General features: G+C 54.8%; 1 protein-coding gene across 1 annotated transcript; it reads left to right on the top strand.

Moving 5' to 3' along the window:
* Positions 1–2,154: 2,154 nt before the first annotated feature.
* HEYL (hes related family bHLH transcription factor with YRPW motif like) lies at positions 2,155–15,122 on the top strand (the record flags this gene model as incomplete). The annotated part of the gene is made up of 5 exons (XM_079698076.1): positions 2,155–2,234; positions 8,930–8,996; positions 10,062–10,145; positions 11,388–11,469; positions 14,464–15,122. The coding sequence occupies 5 exons, from the start codon at positions 2,155–2,157 to the stop codon at positions 15,120–15,122; spliced, it is 972 nt and encodes a 323-aa protein (XP_079554202.1).
* Between the last annotated feature and the right edge of the window lie 2,705 nt (positions 15,123–17,827).

The following is a 17,827-nucleotide window of genomic DNA, read 5'->3' as shown; positions in this document are numbered from 1 at the left end:
AGTGGGGATGATAATAATTTTACTACTTTATAGAGTTGTTGAGAATGAAGTGCGTTAATACTTACAAAACAGGTTCAGGTGTTATAATAAGTGCTTACCAAGCGTTAGCTATTTAGCTAGGCCCCATCCACACTTTCTTTCTAGGTAATCTGTCTACTCCTATAGCTTTAAGTGCCACCTATTACCTAACGACTTCTAAATTTAAATATTCAGTTTCGACCCCTCTTCTGAGCTCCTATTTATCTGTGCCCTCCTTGTTTTGGGGGGGGGCTTCATTGCTGCAAGCGGGCTTTCTCTAGTTGCAGCGAGTGGGGGCTACTCTTCATTGCAGTGCGCAGGCTTCTCATTGCGGTGGCTTCTCTTGTTGCAGAGCACGGGCTCTAGGTGTGCAGGCTTCAGTAGTTGTGGCTCGTGGGCTCTAGAGTGCAGGCTCAGTAGTTGTGGCGCTTGGGTTTAGTTGCTCCATGGCGTGTGGGATCATCCCGGACCAGGGATCGAACCTGTGTCCCCTGCATTGGCAGGTGGATTCTCAACCACTGTGCCACCAGGGAAGTCCCTGTGCACTCCATTTTGATGACCCGGGGCATCTCACATGAACATACCTACAACGGAGCTTGATCTTCCCCTGCAAATCTGCTCCACTGCCAGTCCCTGTGACCTCAGTCACACGCAGGGCAGATCTCTGGGCAACATGGCTGATTTCTGCCTTTCCAGGGAATGCAGAGTGCACGGACTGCACAACTTCTGTGTTGGTTAAGGTTTCCACTCCACTGGTACATGTCCATGGAAGTTATGTGAGTGCTGAGGGCATTTGGAAAAAGAGAGTCCATAGGTATGGCTGGGGTGAACACCAGGGCCTCCTGAGGAAGCCCAAGCTGCAGGTTCTGACTGCGCATGCCAGCTGTGTACCCGTGCATGTCTATACCTATGTGTCCGTATACTTGGCCACGTGGTAGTGTCTGTGGACACGTGTGGAAGGGGGCATGGGATTGTTCTGTCCCACCACCATAATCAAGTGTCCCCAAGCAGGTCTTACAGTGGGAGTGAAAGTGCAGTTATTCTCAGATGACTAACCCCACTCTCCCAAATGAGGATATGGCTTCCTCTGTGTCCTGGGAGGTGAGTCAAAGGGTAAGACTTCGTCTCTGACCCACCACATGGAGACCACCTTCCCATCTCCTCCTCCCAGCTCATGAAGTCCACCTTCCAGGATGCCCCCATTCCATTTCCTTCTGAGCTTTGGGGGTTCTCTCTGAGGCACTGACCCATGAGGATGGCAGGTGAATCTCAGAATCTTCCTTGAGTCTCCCTCCCTAGGGGCAGGGCAGTCGGAGGCCCTACCTAGTGAACAGTTTGGTCTGTTGTAGCGGGGAGGAGGGTCCCAGGAAGGGAGGCTGGAGGGTGCCACCCACCCCCTTTTGAGGCCCTGCAACAGCTTCAGGAATGGGCCCTCTCCAGGCACTCTTGGCCTCCCAGGACAGCTCTGCCTCTGGTGAACTGGGAACTAATTCCCAGGGACACCCACGATCAAGACAGGTCTTCAGGCACCTTGGCCAGAGGCGGTCCTGCGCAGGTGGTGCAGCCACAACTTCGGCCGTCCCTTTTGGGGATGGCGTCCTCACCCACATTCTACTTGCTCTGGACCCCTTTGGGAGAAGCTGCCAGAGAATTCTGGCCGAGGATCAGGCCACAGCCACTCCACCGACCTCCCCAAACCGATGTGTCTGCCGCCCCCAGAACCCCAGGAGGCTGGAGCCGGCGAGGGGACCTCTAGAGAGGCTGGGGCATAGCGGAGCGCCGCCTCCACAGGCCGACAGCGCCCCGGGGACGAACCAGGGACAGACGGGGACCTCTTGGCTTCCCCGGGGGCCTCCAAGGGCACCTGCCCAAGGCCACCCAGCGCGCGGCGGCCGAGGGAGCGGAGCTGGACCTCCCAGCCGTCGGCGGGGCGGTGACCGCCCGGAGCCTTCCCACGGCTCGGCCAGCGCGTCACGGAAGGGGCGAGGGGGCGAGGGGGCGCCCGGGGCTGCGACGCAGGAAAGGGCCCTGGGAAAGGGCGGTGGCTGCGCCCCCGGGGCGGGGCCGGGGCGGGGCCCGACTTCCCGGCTCGCCGCCTGCGCCGCCGGGCGGAGACCCACGTAGCCCGCGCTCACGATGAAGCGGCCCCGGGAGCCGAGCGGCTCCGACAGCGAGTCCGACGGACCCATCGACGTGGGCCACGAGGGCGAGCTGAGGTAAGGCGGGCTGGGGGCGCGGGGCGCGCCGGGGCGAGCGGGGAGCAAGCCGACGGACCGGCGAGCGCGGGGCCAGTCCCGGGGCCAGTCCTGGAGAGCTGGAGAGACCGGGGGTGTAGACGCAGGTGTGGCGCCACCGTTACGCGCACGAGTGCCCGGGATCCTGTGCGCTCTCGGCCGTTTAGGGCTCGAGATGCTGGGACGGAGGGAGAGTTCAGCTCGGGGTCTGAGGTCCAAGTGAGGCTACTGGCGAGGACTTTTTTTTTTTTTTAATTTATTTTTATTTAATTTATTTTTGGCTGCGTTGGGTCTTTGTTGCTGCGCAGGGGCTACTCTTCGTTGCTGTGCGCGGGCTTCTCATTGCGGTGGCTTCTCTTTGTTATGGAGCATGGGTTTCCAGGCGCGCGGGCTTCAGTAGTTATGACACGTGGGCTCAGTAGTTGTGGCGAACGGGCTTAGTTGCTCCGCAGCATGTGAGATCTTCCTGGACCGGGGCTCGAACCCCTGTCCCCTGAGTTGGCAGGTGGATTCTTAACCACTGCGCTACCAGGGAGGGCTTTTCCCTGAAGATGTTAGGAAACCCTCATGGACTGTTGGTATCACACCCCCTGGTCCTGAAGTAGAGTAGTCACTACTCTGCAGTGACTATGCAGAGTAACCATACTTTCTTAATTTTACCCTAGCTGGGGTGCACTTTTCATATAGTACACACACACACACACACGCACACACACACACAGAGAGAGACACAAAACTTCCAGGGGAAGAAAATCTTTGGAATTAAGTTTTTAATATTGAAGAAAATAATCGCTGACTTGCCCATGGTCCTTGCAAGGGCCTAGACTCTGATTCCAGTGCTCTTCCTACTGCACCAGTCTGCTGTCAATATCTTTCAACTCTTGGTACGTTTTCTGACCCTGCTTCAAACCTGTAGAACAAACTGAACTTGTATAAGTTCTGTTACGTCCCAGTTCTGTGAACAATCTAAGCTTCAGTTTCTTCATCTGCAAAATGGGTATAAATAATAGAACTGACCTCATAGGATAATTAGGAAAATCAGATGAGATAACCTATGTCAAGGGCTTCACACAGAGCCCAGCACGTAGCAAATGCTTAAGTAGTATCAAGCACCCAATATGTGATACTCAGAACCCTGAAAGAGCAGCAGGGACTGACTGGGTCTGCAGACTTGGGTCCCAGCCCCAAATCTGCCACCAAGTTATCGTGTGACCTTGGGGCATTGCTTTCCCTTTGTGAGCCTGTTTCCTCATCAGTAAAATAAAGGAGAACAGGGAGTGGGAAAAGGAAGCCTATCTGGTCCCTCCTGGCTCATCCAAACCTGACCCTCTAGAATAGATTTGAAAGGGGGATTCAGTTCATTCTTAGGGATGTTTTTGAGGGTATTTCATACTTTCAGTGATATCTAGTTTTCTGAGACCAGGGGATCCTGCCTCAGTCACAAGTCCCAGTAAAGTGCCACCAGCTTCCAATTCTTTCTAGCTTATAATAGGAGGTAATTTCCTGTCCATGAGGTTTTGGGGTATATAATAGCATTCCCTATGCAACTTAATAGCCTTTTAAAATTGTTTAGCAGAAACTGCTCTTTAGAGAATCAATTCTCTGAGTCTGTGCCTGCTAGGAGCAGGGGAAGGGCCCAGCACCATGGGGTGGGGGGTTGGCGGGGAGGTGTCTCAAGCTCAGTGTCATTGGGTCTTCATGAATCAGAGGCATGAAATTGGTGTCAGAGAGCTAGGCTGATTGGAGCTGCCTTCTGTACTCCAAGAATTTGCAGCCTGGTCAGTGACCTGCCAGGTCACACAAAGTCCATGGACAGGATGGAAGATGGAAGGAGAGACAGACTGTGGGCTGTGAGGGCACCTGAGCAGGGAGAGGTCACTCACAACCAAAAGTGCAGGGAGAGCTTCCTGAAGGTGGTGGCGTTTGGACTGTGGCATTTGGACTATGGCATAAAGGATCAATAGGCAGTTTTTTTCCTGTACATTTTGTCCTTTCAACTAGAGCCCATGTTTTTAGACTGTCTAGATTCTTAGGCGAGCAGACCCCCCCAGAGGAGAGAAGCAGTTGGACATCTGGCAGAGGCCGACTTATAGACCCCTCTTTGTAGCACTCACCAAAGGGCCCGCCCCCCAGCAGACATCAATGCTTCAATTCAGGGAGCGCTGAACGATGCCTGCTGTGGCCCAGACCCTGGGCTGGGCGTGGGGGGCCCAGATGTATCCTGCTCAGCCTCTGCCCTCAGGGAACTCTCAGAGAAGAAGAGCTTCATGGACAAAGAAAGCCAGATGAACATTGGCAAGGGCCAGGGGACTGGAGCAGCCAGCCTCCCCAGGGTCAGAGGCAGGGTGCAAATCCACCCCCCCCCCGTAAGAGTAAAGAGCAGGTTGTGTTCCATTGCCACTGTAGGCATCTACCTGGTGGCAGTGTCCTGCCCCATATATGGGAATCACCCTCAGAGCTCCTATCTGAACACAGCCTCCTGACACATGTGGGTCCAAACTGAGAATATTGTCTCCCCCCTCCCCCTGCAAAAATTTTATGAGCACCTGCCACGTCAGGCACTGGGTCAGGGTCTGTGGGTCATTTAAGGCACATGGTGGCCTTTGAAGTCTCACCACCATTAACTTGGGCAACTGACTACCCTTTTCTGAATTCTAATTTTCTCCTTTACAAAATGGGGATGCTAATACCTTACCTCACAGGGTGAGGCTTTGATGAGGTAATGAACTTAAGGCACACAGCTCCCTGCTTTGGCACAAGGCAACTTCCAATGAAAGCTGCTCTCTGAGGGGTCGTCGTTCAGTTGGAGGGTGCCGTGTCCGTGAGGCAGCATGGTCTAATGAAAAGCCTGGACATCTGAAGACTGGACTTTGTGTCTCTGTTTCTCCATCTATCAAGTGATTATTTTTCCTAAGTGTGAAATGGCCCAATAATATACTTAACTCATTGTATGATAAATGAGACAAATGAACATGGAAGTGCTCTCTAGAACAAAAAGTACTGGCTATGAAATGTACATGGTGGGACGATGACTGTATGGGGAGCACTGGATGAAAAGCCAGTACACTTGGCTCCAGTTCTGGAATTTCCTCTAATTTGCTGTGTGGCCTGGAGCAGATGCCTTCCCCTCTCTGAGTTTCCTCATTTTACAAGTAGGCTCAGTGCTCTCTGAGAGCCCTTCATCGCAGACACTGTGATTCTGCCTTTGGTTGATGGAAAATGAGCAGGGTCACCTGCAAGGGCTCCTCGGGGGAGTTCCCAAAAAGGAAGTGAGGGTGAGCGCTGAGGGTAGTCAGGACTAGCAGCCAGACCACCTGGAAAGCTGCCCCTCCCCCAAGAGACCACCCCAGAATTCTGGCTAGGGACCCCTTGAGGCCCGTGGAGCAGATCTTGGGGGTCAACATATCTTCTCTGGGTCCATGAAAATCTGTCTTATTTTCAGACTCTCAGACAAGAATCTCTCACACCCTCTCCCAATGTCAGGGCCAGATCACAGCCTGGAAAAGAGGTAGCTCTGGCTGAGCTCTTGGGAGCTTTAAGGCTAAGGGGACTGGAGGGCTATTCAGACAGACAGGAAATAGGAATCAGAAGGGAAAACAATGCTGATTTTGAAGCCAGAAGATGTGGATTCCCATGCTGGCTTTGCTCCTCAGCAGCTGCGTAGACTGGGCAAGCTGCCTTACCTCCCCAGTAATCAGCATCCTCATCTGTAAAATGGGGCTTCCCCTCAAAGGAGGGAAGTATATGTAGTGATGCCAAGAAAGCTGTGAAATGAGGTTTGCCTGTGGGATATGGGAGTAGGGGGAGAGGGATAACACTGCAGAGAACCAGGAGAGTGGAAAAAGGGTGGCTGAGCTGCCATGCTCTGAAAGGGGTGTGTCAGCCTCCAACAGATGGTCCCTAAGGAAGGATCAGGCCGAGAGGCAGTTACGTGAGCAGTGGTAACCCAATACCCCAGGAGACACCTTATCCAAGCTGCGGGGACAAAGGCCGTGTTTCTTAGTAGACCTTGGCTCTTGTGGCTTGTCCATAGTGAAGCTTTGTAAACAAGCTGCCCTACAGATCTCAGGATCTGGCCACCTGAGCCCTGGATCTAGCTTGCTGACCCATCCCTCCCACGAGCTTTCATAGGCCTCTTACATTCTTGTCCAGATGTTTGGATGGACATATCCTTTTCCAGATGTAGCTAGATGAAGCCAGGGACATAGCAGTAGGTTTGACAAATGTTGATCTGGTCTCCCATGCAAACTTATCTCTTTAAGCAGTTGATGAAAATGATCCAACCTCTAATGCCAAGAGGGTCGTCACGTGGGCTGGGACCCTCCCGGTGAGCCACATATGCCCCCATTCCACAAAGGCCTCAGACATAGATTTTTTTTTTTTTTTTTAGTATTTGTTTATTTATTTGACTGCGTCAGGTCTTAGTTGAGGCACGCGGGATCTTGGCTGAGGCCTGCGGGTTCTTTCGTTGCAGCACATGGGCTTCTCTTTAGCTGTGGCATGCGGGTTTTTCTCTCTCTAGTTGTGTAGTGCGGGCTCCAGGGTGCGTGGGCTCTGTAGTTTGCAGCGCGTGGGCTCTCTCGTTGAAGCGCACAAGCTCAGTAGTTGTGGCGCAGGCTTTGTTGCCCCGAGGCATGTGGGATCTTAGTTCCCCGACCAGGGATTGAACTCGCGTCCCCTGCATTGGAAGGCGGATTCTTTACCACTGTACCGCCAGGGAAGTCCCAAGACATAGATTTTATGGTCTCACCTCTGTGTTCTCCGGTGGTGCCAAAGATGAGGGCAGGAGGAGGAGCTCAACCACGAGCTCTGTCATGTCACTTGCTGAGTACTGGGTACAGCTGTGAATGAGACAGATATGGTTCATGGCCTCATGGAACTTACAGACTTGATGGAGAGATAGACATTAATCAAATAATCATATAAATATAAAGCAACAAATGGGCACAAATGCTATGAATGCAGGATGCTAGGATAGTGTAAAGCAGGGGGTATCAAGTGGGAGGGGTGATGTCAGAAAAGGCTCCCCTGGAAGTTGACATTTGAGTTGAGATCTGAAAGGTGGCAGAAGTTACTAGGCAAAGGGGCTGGGGTTTGGGGGTGGGGAGAGGGAGTGGACCAGAGAGTTCTGTGCTAGGGGAACAGTATGTGCCACCACAGGAAGGAGTTAGTGCATTCACAGGCTGGAGCACACAGAGCAAAAGAGAATTGAGTCTAGGAGGTGACAGGGGCCTGCTGGGCTACCTGGAAGATGGTAGCCTTGATCCTAAAAGCATTGGGAAGGCCCTGTAAGAGAGTGACATGATCAGATTTGCATTTAGATGATCACTGCCCGCTTGTAGGAAGTAGTGGGTGTAATAGACTCCTGCAGTCTAGAAAGATGATGGAGGATTGGTCCCGAGATCGGCCGTGGAGATAAGGGGGACAGGTGTGAGATGTATTTTAGACATGGAATGGGCAGGTTTTGATGGGGGTAGGTGAGGACAGTGGAGGAATCAACCTCGGGTGTCCACCTTGCAGAAGTGGGATATGGGTGCCTTCGCTGAGATGGGAACCTAGGCCGAAGAGGAGAGGTGGAGGCAAGCTCTCGGGTTCCTGTTCAGATGTGTGGCATTTCGCGTTCTGAAATAGCAGGGGAGTCACCTTGCCTAAAGTTATTTGTGGCTGTGATGTCTCCAGTGGGAGCTGGGCTCTGGAGGGCTGGGAGCTGGGCTCTGGAGGGCTGGGGCCTGGCTGAGGGCATCCAGTCCAGCCCTAGGTCTGATTGGGGCCTCTGGCATGTTGGCCAAGTGAATGATCCTAAGGGCAACCCAGAGAATCTCCTTCACTCCAAGAGAGCCTCTGAAGCGGGAAACCTTTAAGAGGGCGAGCAGTTGGGCTGAGGAGGATTTGGTCAGTCTGGGCAGGAAAAGCCCCAGAGGGCTGAGCCTCCTCCCGGTGATGGGAACTCCTGGGTTGCCAGCAAACATACATCCTTCAGCCAAGCCCGGGGACCGGAGGCCTGACACGATGCGGGGCTGGAGCCTTCTGGGGAGGCTGGGGCCACGTCCCGAGAGTCCGAGAGGGCCCTGTGACCCAGATGTCGCTTCCCCCTCGCCCGGGCCGCGCAGCGTGGGAGGAGGCGGCAGCTGCAGGCCGGGTGGAGGGCGGGCGACCGGCGCGCCCGGCCCGTGGGAAGCGGCGGCATCTGTTCTTTCCACGCTCGTTCCCAGCGGCTCCCTCTGAAACCTAACCCGCAGGCCCGGCCCCGCCGCCGCCGCCCGTGCCCTCGCCCGCCCCGCCCGGGGGATCGGGTTGCAGGAGCCAGGCGGCCGGGCTGCGGTTCCCCCGACGGCCGCGGCAGCAGCGAGGGCGAGGGGCGAGGGGCGAGGGGCAGGAGGCAAGGCCGAGCGGGTCAGGTCCGGGCGAGAGCCAAGCCCCCCCACCCATGGCCCCAGCCGCCGGCGACTCTGGAGCAGGAAGCTCTGTGCAGGGGAGGACTTGGCCCGGGGAGAAATGAGCCCCCTGGGAGAAGGGTAGAGAAGGCGTCCCCACCCACGCCTGCCCTGCGCCTCTTCCCGGCCTGGGAGACCTCGGCCGCCTGGGAGGGGTCTGTGCCCGCCCACAGACGGCCTCCGAGGTCAGCCCAGGCCAGGGAGATGGACCTCTGAAAAATCAGCCTTTCTTTTCCTCTCCAGCCAGATGGCCCGGCCGCTGTCCACCCCCAGCCCTTCACAAATGCAAGCCAGGAAGAAACGCAGAGGGGTGAGTGTGTATCTCAGCAGAGCTGTCGGACAAATGTTTGCCCTGAGTTCCCAGGGGCCTGGCGCAGAGAACCCTGGTCAGAAACACCACCGGGAAGCGACCTTGCCTGGGTTCAAGTCCCAGCTTTGCCAGTAGCTAGCTGGGTGACTTTGTGCAAGCCACTTAATCTCTGTGTGCCTCATTTTTTCATCTGTGTAACTGAAATAATGATGGTACCTACCTCAAAGGGTTGTTTTGAAGTGAATTAATGTAATGCACCCAGAACAGAACCTGATGCACAATTAGCCATTATCATTTATTCCAGCCTTCCCCTGCTTCTGTCTGAGCTCAGAACTTTCCTTCCCTCTTAGTGTACTGAGGGGTAGGGAAGGGGGACAGGAGAAGGAAGAGCCCGTCCTTGCTCTTGGCCCTACTTTTCCCCCAGGATGCAGCTGTGCTTCTGCCCTGGGAGTCCAGAGACCGGAATCTGGCACAGACCAGCCCTGCCACTCACTAACCAAAAGACCTTAAGCAGCCACGTCCACCCAGCCCTCGTTCTCTTTATCGGTAAAATGGGTGCTGTAATTTCTGTCCTGCTATCAGTATTCCGCTACCAGTATTGTGAAATGTGAGTGAGCTTGTGGGAAAGAAAGGCCTTCCCAGCTGGACAGAGCAATGCCTGGGACTCCTCAGACCTCATGACCCAGCACCTCAAGGGGTCTCCCTGGCCCAGGAGGGGCCTCCAGGATGTGCTCCAGTGCTGTGGCTGGTGTTCCTGTTCTAATTGGTTGGTGCCCTGCTGTATCAGTGGTTAAACGTTTTGAATACCACCCCTTAGATCAAGACAAGAGATCTGAGTTCTAGTCCCAGCCTTGCACTTCCTTGCTGTGTGACCTTAAGCAAATCCTGCCCCTCTGAGCCTCGTTTTCCTCTTCCATAATGTAAGAATGGATTTATCTCCCTGACAGAAATATTGTGACGGAGGATATGAGTCAGTGCCCGTCAAGGCATGTTGGAAACTGTGATGAAGTGCCTACTTGATTTTTGTTTGTTTGTTTGTTTGTTTGTTTCATCATTGTTTTTTAGATCATAGAGAAACGGCGCCGGGACCGCATCAATAGCAGCCTTTCTGAACTGCGGCGCTTGGTCCCCACTGCCTTTGAGAAGCAGGTATGTGACATTGCTGAATGTGCTAGAGGAAATGCTTTGTGGGTGGCAGGTAAGGTTCACTTCTCACAGCATCTCTTATCGATTGGTGGCAACTGCCTGAAGTGCTATGATATCATTTACTGATATCTGTTGATGGCCAAGAATAAGGGGGATGGAAATTCATATTTACTGAGGTGTCTCAGGGGTTGTGGCTTTATGTCCATCATCCGGTTGCACTGAATGCTGAGAATGATCCTGAAGGGTAGGGATTATTATGCACATTGCACAGGTAAGGAAACTGAAGCACAGAGAGGTGAAGTAACTTATACCAGATCACACAGCTAGTAAGTAGCAGAGCGGAACTGGACACAGACTGTGTGATCCTAAAGTGCCCTATCCCTCTGCACTACTGACATTTCCAGAACTATCTGAAAGTAGAACAGGCCGCTTGGGGAGTGAAATCTCTGTCATTGAACATGCTGGGGTGGAGGGACTCCAATGGGGAGTCAGACAGTTGAATCAATCAGACAACCTCAAAGATTCTCACCGTGTGCGCCAAGGCACGGTCATAGGTCCTGTGTCTTCCTTTCTGCTGGGGAGAACAAGTCAGTCATTCCACAGACATTCACTAAAACCTTCACAAGTCCAGCCGTGAACTAGACCTAGTGCCTACCTTCAAGGGACTCACATGGAGAGTCCAACCCTCAGGTTTCACCTGGGAGACCAGGTGATGCTGGAGGCTTCGGAAACACTCCTCAAGAGAGAGAATGGAGGAAGAGCAGATGCTTTGGAATAAGACAGTGAGCCCGATCTTGGGTGTGTGTGGCGAGTGTGAAGTTGGATTCCCAGTAAAGCTGGTCTAGGAGGCAGGTGAGGATGCAGGAGTGACATTCTGGTGATGGTGCCTGAAGCCATGGAGGTAGAGGGGACCCTCCGAGGAGAGCGCACAGAGTGAGAAAAAAGTGAGCCGTCACCCACTGGGAACACCACCGTTTTAAGAGACAGTTAGAGCAAGAAAGCAGGGGAGGAGGGCTTTCAGGAAGGATGGTCGGCAATGTGGTGGACAGGTGGGCTAAAATGAGAACTGAAGAGAATGGGTTAGATTTGGTGGGCTTGGCTAAAGCAGAAGCCCGATCGCAGGCAGTGGTGGCGTCGGGGGAGGAGGAGAAAACTGAGGTCGTGAGTGCTGATGACGCCATGCGGGGGAGGTGGGCGACAGAGGTCAGCTGAAGGCCGCCACTCTTCTGTCTTCTGTACACACAGGGCTCCTCCAAGCTGGAGAAAGCCGAGGTCCTGCAGATGACGGTAGATCACTTGAAAATGCTCCACGCCACTGGCGGGACAGGTACTGATGCTCTACTTTCCTGGAACCATTCCTGCAGCCAATATTTGGGGGCTGGGCCCTGGGGATACTTTGGTGAGCAAAGTAGATGTGGTCCCTGCCCTCACGGAGCTCACAGTTCACAGAGGGGCTGAAGCAGATCCAGGTGGAACGTTCGCAAAGCCTGTCTTTCTTCTTTTGGCATTGCCCTCTCCGCTTTTATTGTCTCCATGTGTCCTAGCCCTTTCCTCAACTCCACTCCTTCCAGCCTTGAACCTTGGAGGGGCTCTTCTACAGCAGATTACTGATCCCCCTGCCCCCAGGGCCTCGTTAAGCATCAGCCTGAATGAGCTTATTCTCACTGATCCCAGTGGGAGGGACACGCCTGAGATTTTTAGCCACAGCGCTTCGCTAGTGTGCCGACGCACTGGTCTAGGCTTCTGAGCTCTTGTGTCCTTGGCAGTGCTGGGGGGATATGTCACGCTCACTGCTGAAGATCAGTCGTGGGATTTTAATAGGATGCGAATGTTAACACATTCTGTTATTTTGAGCTAGTCCACTACAAAAAAGCCACGGAACTGTGGCTTTTAAAAGACTTCTGGACAGATGGAAATTCTGTGTGCCTGAAGCCGCTCTGTGTATTTTGGTAATTTCACAATTGGGAAAACTTGAAAGCTCCACTGACCTTGGCTCCAAAGACTTAAGTCTTGAAGCCTTCACTTGCTACCCCCTCAAGGGGATGGTTGCATGTTAAGCAGCCCAGCCTGGTGCCTCTCAAGCCTCGGTGGGCAGCAGTGTCATGTAGGGGCAGACAGTGTCGTGGGTCACAGCCCAGAGATCCTGAGGCAGTAAGTCTGGATTGGAGTTTAGGAATCTGCCAGTTTAGCAAACACGCCCGATGACCCTGCTGCAGGTGGTCACTTGGAGAACTTGTGCCAAAGGAGTGCACAGCCAACAGTGGAAACTGTCTCTAATCAACCAGTGGGGGAGGAATTTCAAGCTACATTTGTATTTATCCAATTAAAAGAAAACTAGTGACTAATATTTGGGCAGCATTTTATAGTTTTCCAAATGCTTTCTCTAATGTTATCTCATTTGATTCTCACAAGAACCTCGAGGGTGGGTGTTGTTATCCTCACTGTTTTCTGGCTAAGGGCTGATGGGAAGACAGAGAATTGGCTTAGAGCACTGGCTTTGTATTTTAACACTGAGTTTACTACTTACTAGCTTTAGGACCTTGGACAAATGATTTAAGCTCTTTTTTTTTTTTTTTTTTTTTTTTTTTTGCGGTACGCGTGCCTCTCACTGTTGTGGCCTCTCCCGTTGCGGAGCACAGGCTCCAGACGCGCAGGCTCAGCGGCCATGACTCACGTGCCCAGCCGCTCCACGGCATGTGGGATCTTCCCGGACTGGGGCACGAACCCGTGTCCCCTGCATCGGCAGGCGGACTCTCAACCACTGCGCCACCAGGGAAACCCTGATTTAAGCTCTTTATTCCTCAGTTTCCTTATCTCTAAAATGGGAATAATGATAGAGTTTTTTTAATATAAATTTATTTATTTATGGCTTCGTTGGGTCTTCGTTGCTGCGCGCGGGCTTTCTCTAGTTGCGGAGAGCGAGGGCTGCTCTTTGTTGCGGTGCACAGGCTTCTCATTGCAGTGGCTTCTCTTATTGTGGAGCACGGGCTCTAGGCGTGCGGGCTTCAGTAGTTGTGGCACGCAGGCTCAGTAGTTGTGGTGCACGGGCTTAGTTGCTCTGTGGCATGTGGGATCTTCCTGGACCAGGGCTCGAACCCGTGTCCCCTGCGTTGGCAGGAGGATTCTTAACCACTGCCCCATAATGGTTATAATGATAGGTTTTTATGAGGTTTAAATTAGCTAATGCAAATTAAGTGCTTAGGAAGAACTCAGCAAATGTTAGTGAAAAAAGAACAGTGAACAGAGAAAGGTGATGGGATTTGCTCAAAGTTGCACAACAAAGTAGACAGCAGAGCCGGGTCTCGCCGCCTAGGAGGCCTGGCTGCAAACATCATCTCCTGCCAAGCTGTTCCTCTGTGGGGACCTCAGCCGTGAACCAGGGACCCGATATTTGCTACCATGATCATGAAGCCAGTGCTCACTGGGGCTGGTCTGTCTTTGCCCAGAAGGTGGTCGAGAGATGGGCAGGTGTGGAGAAGCTGTGAGAATGTGAATACTTCTGCAGGCAGTCCCCCTGGTCATCCCACACTGAAGTCAAGCCAAAGACAGGGTCCCTGGCCTGAGGGCAGCAGCTGCGGACCAGAGTGGGGTCCTGCTTTCTAGACTGCCCTTTGGGCTGGGGAACAAACTCAAATGCTTATGGGGGCCAAACCAGTCATATAAATGATAGCTAACTTTTCATTTGTTAAGCATTTCTGTGCACCATTTCACTTCGCCCTCCCATCTGTACATGGCAAGGCCTGTTATATACCCATTTCACAGCTAAGGAAATCAAGGCATGGAGAGATTGAGACTTGTCCATAGTCAGGGCGCTAGTTAAGTCCATGGTCAAGCAGCTGGCCCCCAAAGACCTCATGCTTCATTGCTACCCTATGCTCTCCTCTCCAAGGAGTCTCCCAGCTCTGATGGCTGCTGCCGCCACCTCCCAGCATCTGCCCCCATCAACAGGCAGGGTTGTTCTCCACCTCCATGTGCACGACGCTTTCACATCTGGCAAGTGTCTATTTAAATGAAGTTATCTGGGCCGCAGCTTTCCTTCTTTGGGTTAATCATGAATGGTGATGAAAATAACACTTTACATTTTATAATGCTTCATAGTTTAGTGAACTCATTTGATCCGCACAGTCTACCCGCTCTACCCCAGTAGGGATGATTATTCCCACTTTAAGATGGTGAGACTGGGGCTCAGAGAGGTGAGGTGACATGCCCAAGGTCACCCAGGGGGTGAGTGGGGAAAGCAGGTCCAGAACTCAGACAGTCTGACCCCAGGCTCAGTGCTTGTCTCCTGCCTGGCATGCCCTCATCGTGCCTCACTTTGCAGGATTCTTTGATGCTCGAGCCCTGGCAGTCGACTTCCGGAGCATCGGTTTTCGGGAGTGCCTTACCGAGGTCGTCAGGTACCTGGGGGTCCTGGAAGGGCCCAGCAGCCGTGCAGACCCGGTGCGGATTCGCCTTCTCTCCCACCTCAACAGCTATGCAGCCGAGATGGAACCTTCACCCACGCCCGCTGGGCCCCTGGCCTTTCCTGCCTGGCCATGGTCCTTCTTCCATAGCTGTCCAGGGCTATCTGCCCCGAGTAGCCAGCTCGCCATCCTAGGAAGAGTGCCCGGCCCCATCCTCCCCAGCACCTCCTCTCTGGCTTACCCCATCCCGGCCTTCAGAACCACTCCCTTGCGCAGAGCCACTGGCACCATCCTGCCAGCCCGGAGGAATTTGCTGCCCAGTCGAGGGGCATCTTCTACCCGGAGGGCCCGCCCCCCGGAGAGGCCAGCCGCACCCCTGCCCCCCAGTGGCAGGGCTGCCAGGAGCAGCCACATGGCACCCCTCCTGCGATCTTCTTCCCCCGCCCCTCCTGGCATTGTGAGGTCTCCTGCTTATGTGGCTGTTCCTGGGTCTTCCCAGGGGGCAGCTGGGAGGCCAGCGGGAGCTGTGCTCTGCCACTCCTGGGTCTCTGAAATCACTGAAGTGGGGGCTTTCTGAGCTGGCTTTGCCCCCAGGAATGAGGAGAGTTCTTTTTCCAGGAGCTCTAAAAATGGCGTTGCCTTTTCTGCTCTGCTTTCTGGACTGGTTCATATATGAAGGTGTTTTCTTCACCCAGCAGAGGCCCCCTTCTCCTTTGGCCCCTCTCCCCTCCTCACTGCTTGTCCCAGCTTCTCCTGGGGCTGTTCTGATCTCAGAAGCTTGGTCTTATTTTTTCCCTGGAGAAATGAGTCCCAGGAGAGCCCCCCAAGAGCTGTACCCAGACCCCTCTCCTGCCCCAGGACATATGGGCAGTAGGCATTAATCTCAGGTTGGGGAACAACGCTTTAACCTAAAAGGCACAATGACCTAAGGCACGCTGCTCCCCTAGAGATGAGACCCCAGCCAAGAGCAGTGACTGCCTGGCTGTAGCCTTCCCAGGCCCCCAGGGGTCGGAACATAGTGTCTGTCTCACTTCCTGAGACAGTAACCACACAGGGGCCACAAAGAGGTCTCCTGGGAACCCCGTCTGCCCCAGCCCACCTGTCTCCCGCCCACTGCAATGAACCCAGAACAGACCTGCTGTCCACCACGGCCAAGGCTGGGGACTGGGAGCCCAGCAGGGCCCGTTCCTGCCCTCTTGCCAGCTGCCAACACCTACCCTCCAGCTGACCAGCAGTTCCCTGCACACAGCTGGGAGGTCTCTGGGCTCCGTGACAGGGTGTACTCACCACCAGGCCTCGGACGGCGTCCCCAGACAGGAGCCAGGCTTGAGCCACAGAGAACCCAGCTCCCTGCCTACCACACAGTCACCGTCCTCCCGGCCTGTGGTCCCGTCGGATGCACAGTGCGGAGGCCATGTTCCCACGTGATGGCGCCCCGAGAGGAATCCTCTTGGGATTCAGCACCAGACGTTTGTGCTGCCTGTTTTGCATCCGACTCACAGGGCCCAGACTGCTGGGACCGCCAAGGGCTGTCAGGCTGGACGAAAATAACTGCGAGGAGGGGCAAGAGGAAGGACAGTCAGAGGCGGCTCAGCCCTTCAAGGTCACACAGTGGGTCGAGGGCCTGAGATCCTGTTCACCCGGGATTCCACGCGGCTGGCTCTGCTCAAAGGCCATGCGTGGCGTTACCCAGCTTCAGCCCAGGCCACTTTCCCTCTAACAGAGGGAACAAATGGCCCAGAGACCTTTCCCAATGGAGCAGCAGGAACTGGACAAGACAGGGGCCGACCAGAAGCAACACACAGCCGGCCCAGTGCTGCCAGATGGTTGTTAAAATGGAGAAACACTTCTGTGCTCACTGACAAACCTGCTTTCCCTGAGTGTTCCCACCACATGGCTTTTCTCCCAGGACCCCATGCTGGTTAATGCCCGGCCAACCCAAGGCCGTGGGGCCCTCCAGCTGGCAAGTCGTTGGTGCTTATTCTGCACTGGTTATTAAATGCTTCTGATGTCACCCCTTGAAGAGTCTCCCACTCCCGTCCTTTGATGGAACTACCCTCCCCAGAGGCTGAATTGAGGAGACTCCATGAGCTCAAAAAGTAGAGTCTGCAAAAGCCCTGGGGAAAAAGGGCCCTTTCAGAGAAGTGGGTAGGAGGGCAGAGATCATTTAAATGACCCAGAAAGCTCTTTTGAGAAGGCAAATTCCTCAAGGAGGGATAAAGAACTAAAGTAATTCTTTTACTCCTCAGTGTGAGGTAGTTGGATCAGATATTGCTCTCCTCCTGGACCCATCTGTGTGTACAGCAGGGAGGAGGTGTCATTTCAGGGAGTGGGTCACTGGCCAGGAGTGCTCCTGAGGCAGACAGAGATAGAGGGAAATAGCGAGGGAGGGAAGGCAGTCAGCAGGCTCCCAGGATTTGGGGGGGCAGAGGGAGGTGGCAGAAGGCAAAGACCAACTTCACCGTTTTCACAAGGGGCGGGGAGAACGGCGCTCCCCACCCCTCCCCCTCCTCCCCTGCACTCTCCTCCCCCTCCCCCCTGCACTCTCCCCCTCCCCCTCCTCCCCTGCACTCTCCTCCCCCTCCCCCCTGCTCTCTCCTCCTCCCCCTCCTCCCCTGCACTCTCCTCCCCCTCCCCCCTGCTCTCTCCTCCTCCCCCTCCTCCCCTGCACTCTCCTCCCCCTCCCCCCTGCTCTCTCCTCCTCCCCCTCCTCCCCTGCACTCTCCTCCCCCTCCCCCCTGCTCTCTCCTCCTCCCCCTCCTCCCCTGCACTCTCCTCCCCCTCCCCCCTGCACTCTCCCCCTCCCCCTCCTCCCCTGCACTCTCCTCCCCCTCCTCTCCCTCCCCCTGCACTCTCCCCTCCCCCTCCTCCCCTGCACTCTCCTCCCCTCCCCCCTCCCCCCTGCACTCTCCCCCTCCCCCTCCTCCCCTGCACTCTCCTCCCCCTCCTCTCCCTCCCCCTGCACTCTCCCCTCCCCCTCCTCCCCTGCACTCTCCTCCCCCTCCCCCCTTCACTCTCCCCTCCCCTTGCACTCTCCCCTCCCCTTCCTCCCCTGCACTCTCCTCCCCTCCCCCCTGCACTCTCCCCTCCCCCTGCACTCTCCCCTCCCCCTCCTCCCTGCACTCTCCTCCCCCTCCCCCCTGCACTCTCCCCTCCCCCTGCACTCTCCCCTCCCCCTCCTCCCCTGCACTCTCCTCCCCTCCCCCCTGCACTCTCCCCTCCCCCTGCACTCTCCCCTCCCCTTCCTCCCCTGCACTCTCCTCCCCCTCCTCCCCTGCACTC

This window comes from Hyperoodon ampullatus, assembly GCF_949752795.1.
Source record: "Hyperoodon ampullatus genome assembly, chromosome: 2".
Taxonomy (NCBI): Eukaryota; Metazoa; Chordata; class Mammalia; order Artiodactyla; family Ziphiidae; genus Hyperoodon; species Hyperoodon ampullatus.
The sequence above is the reverse complement of the archived record's forward strand: the minus strand, read 5'-3'. Positions and strand labels throughout refer to the sequence as shown.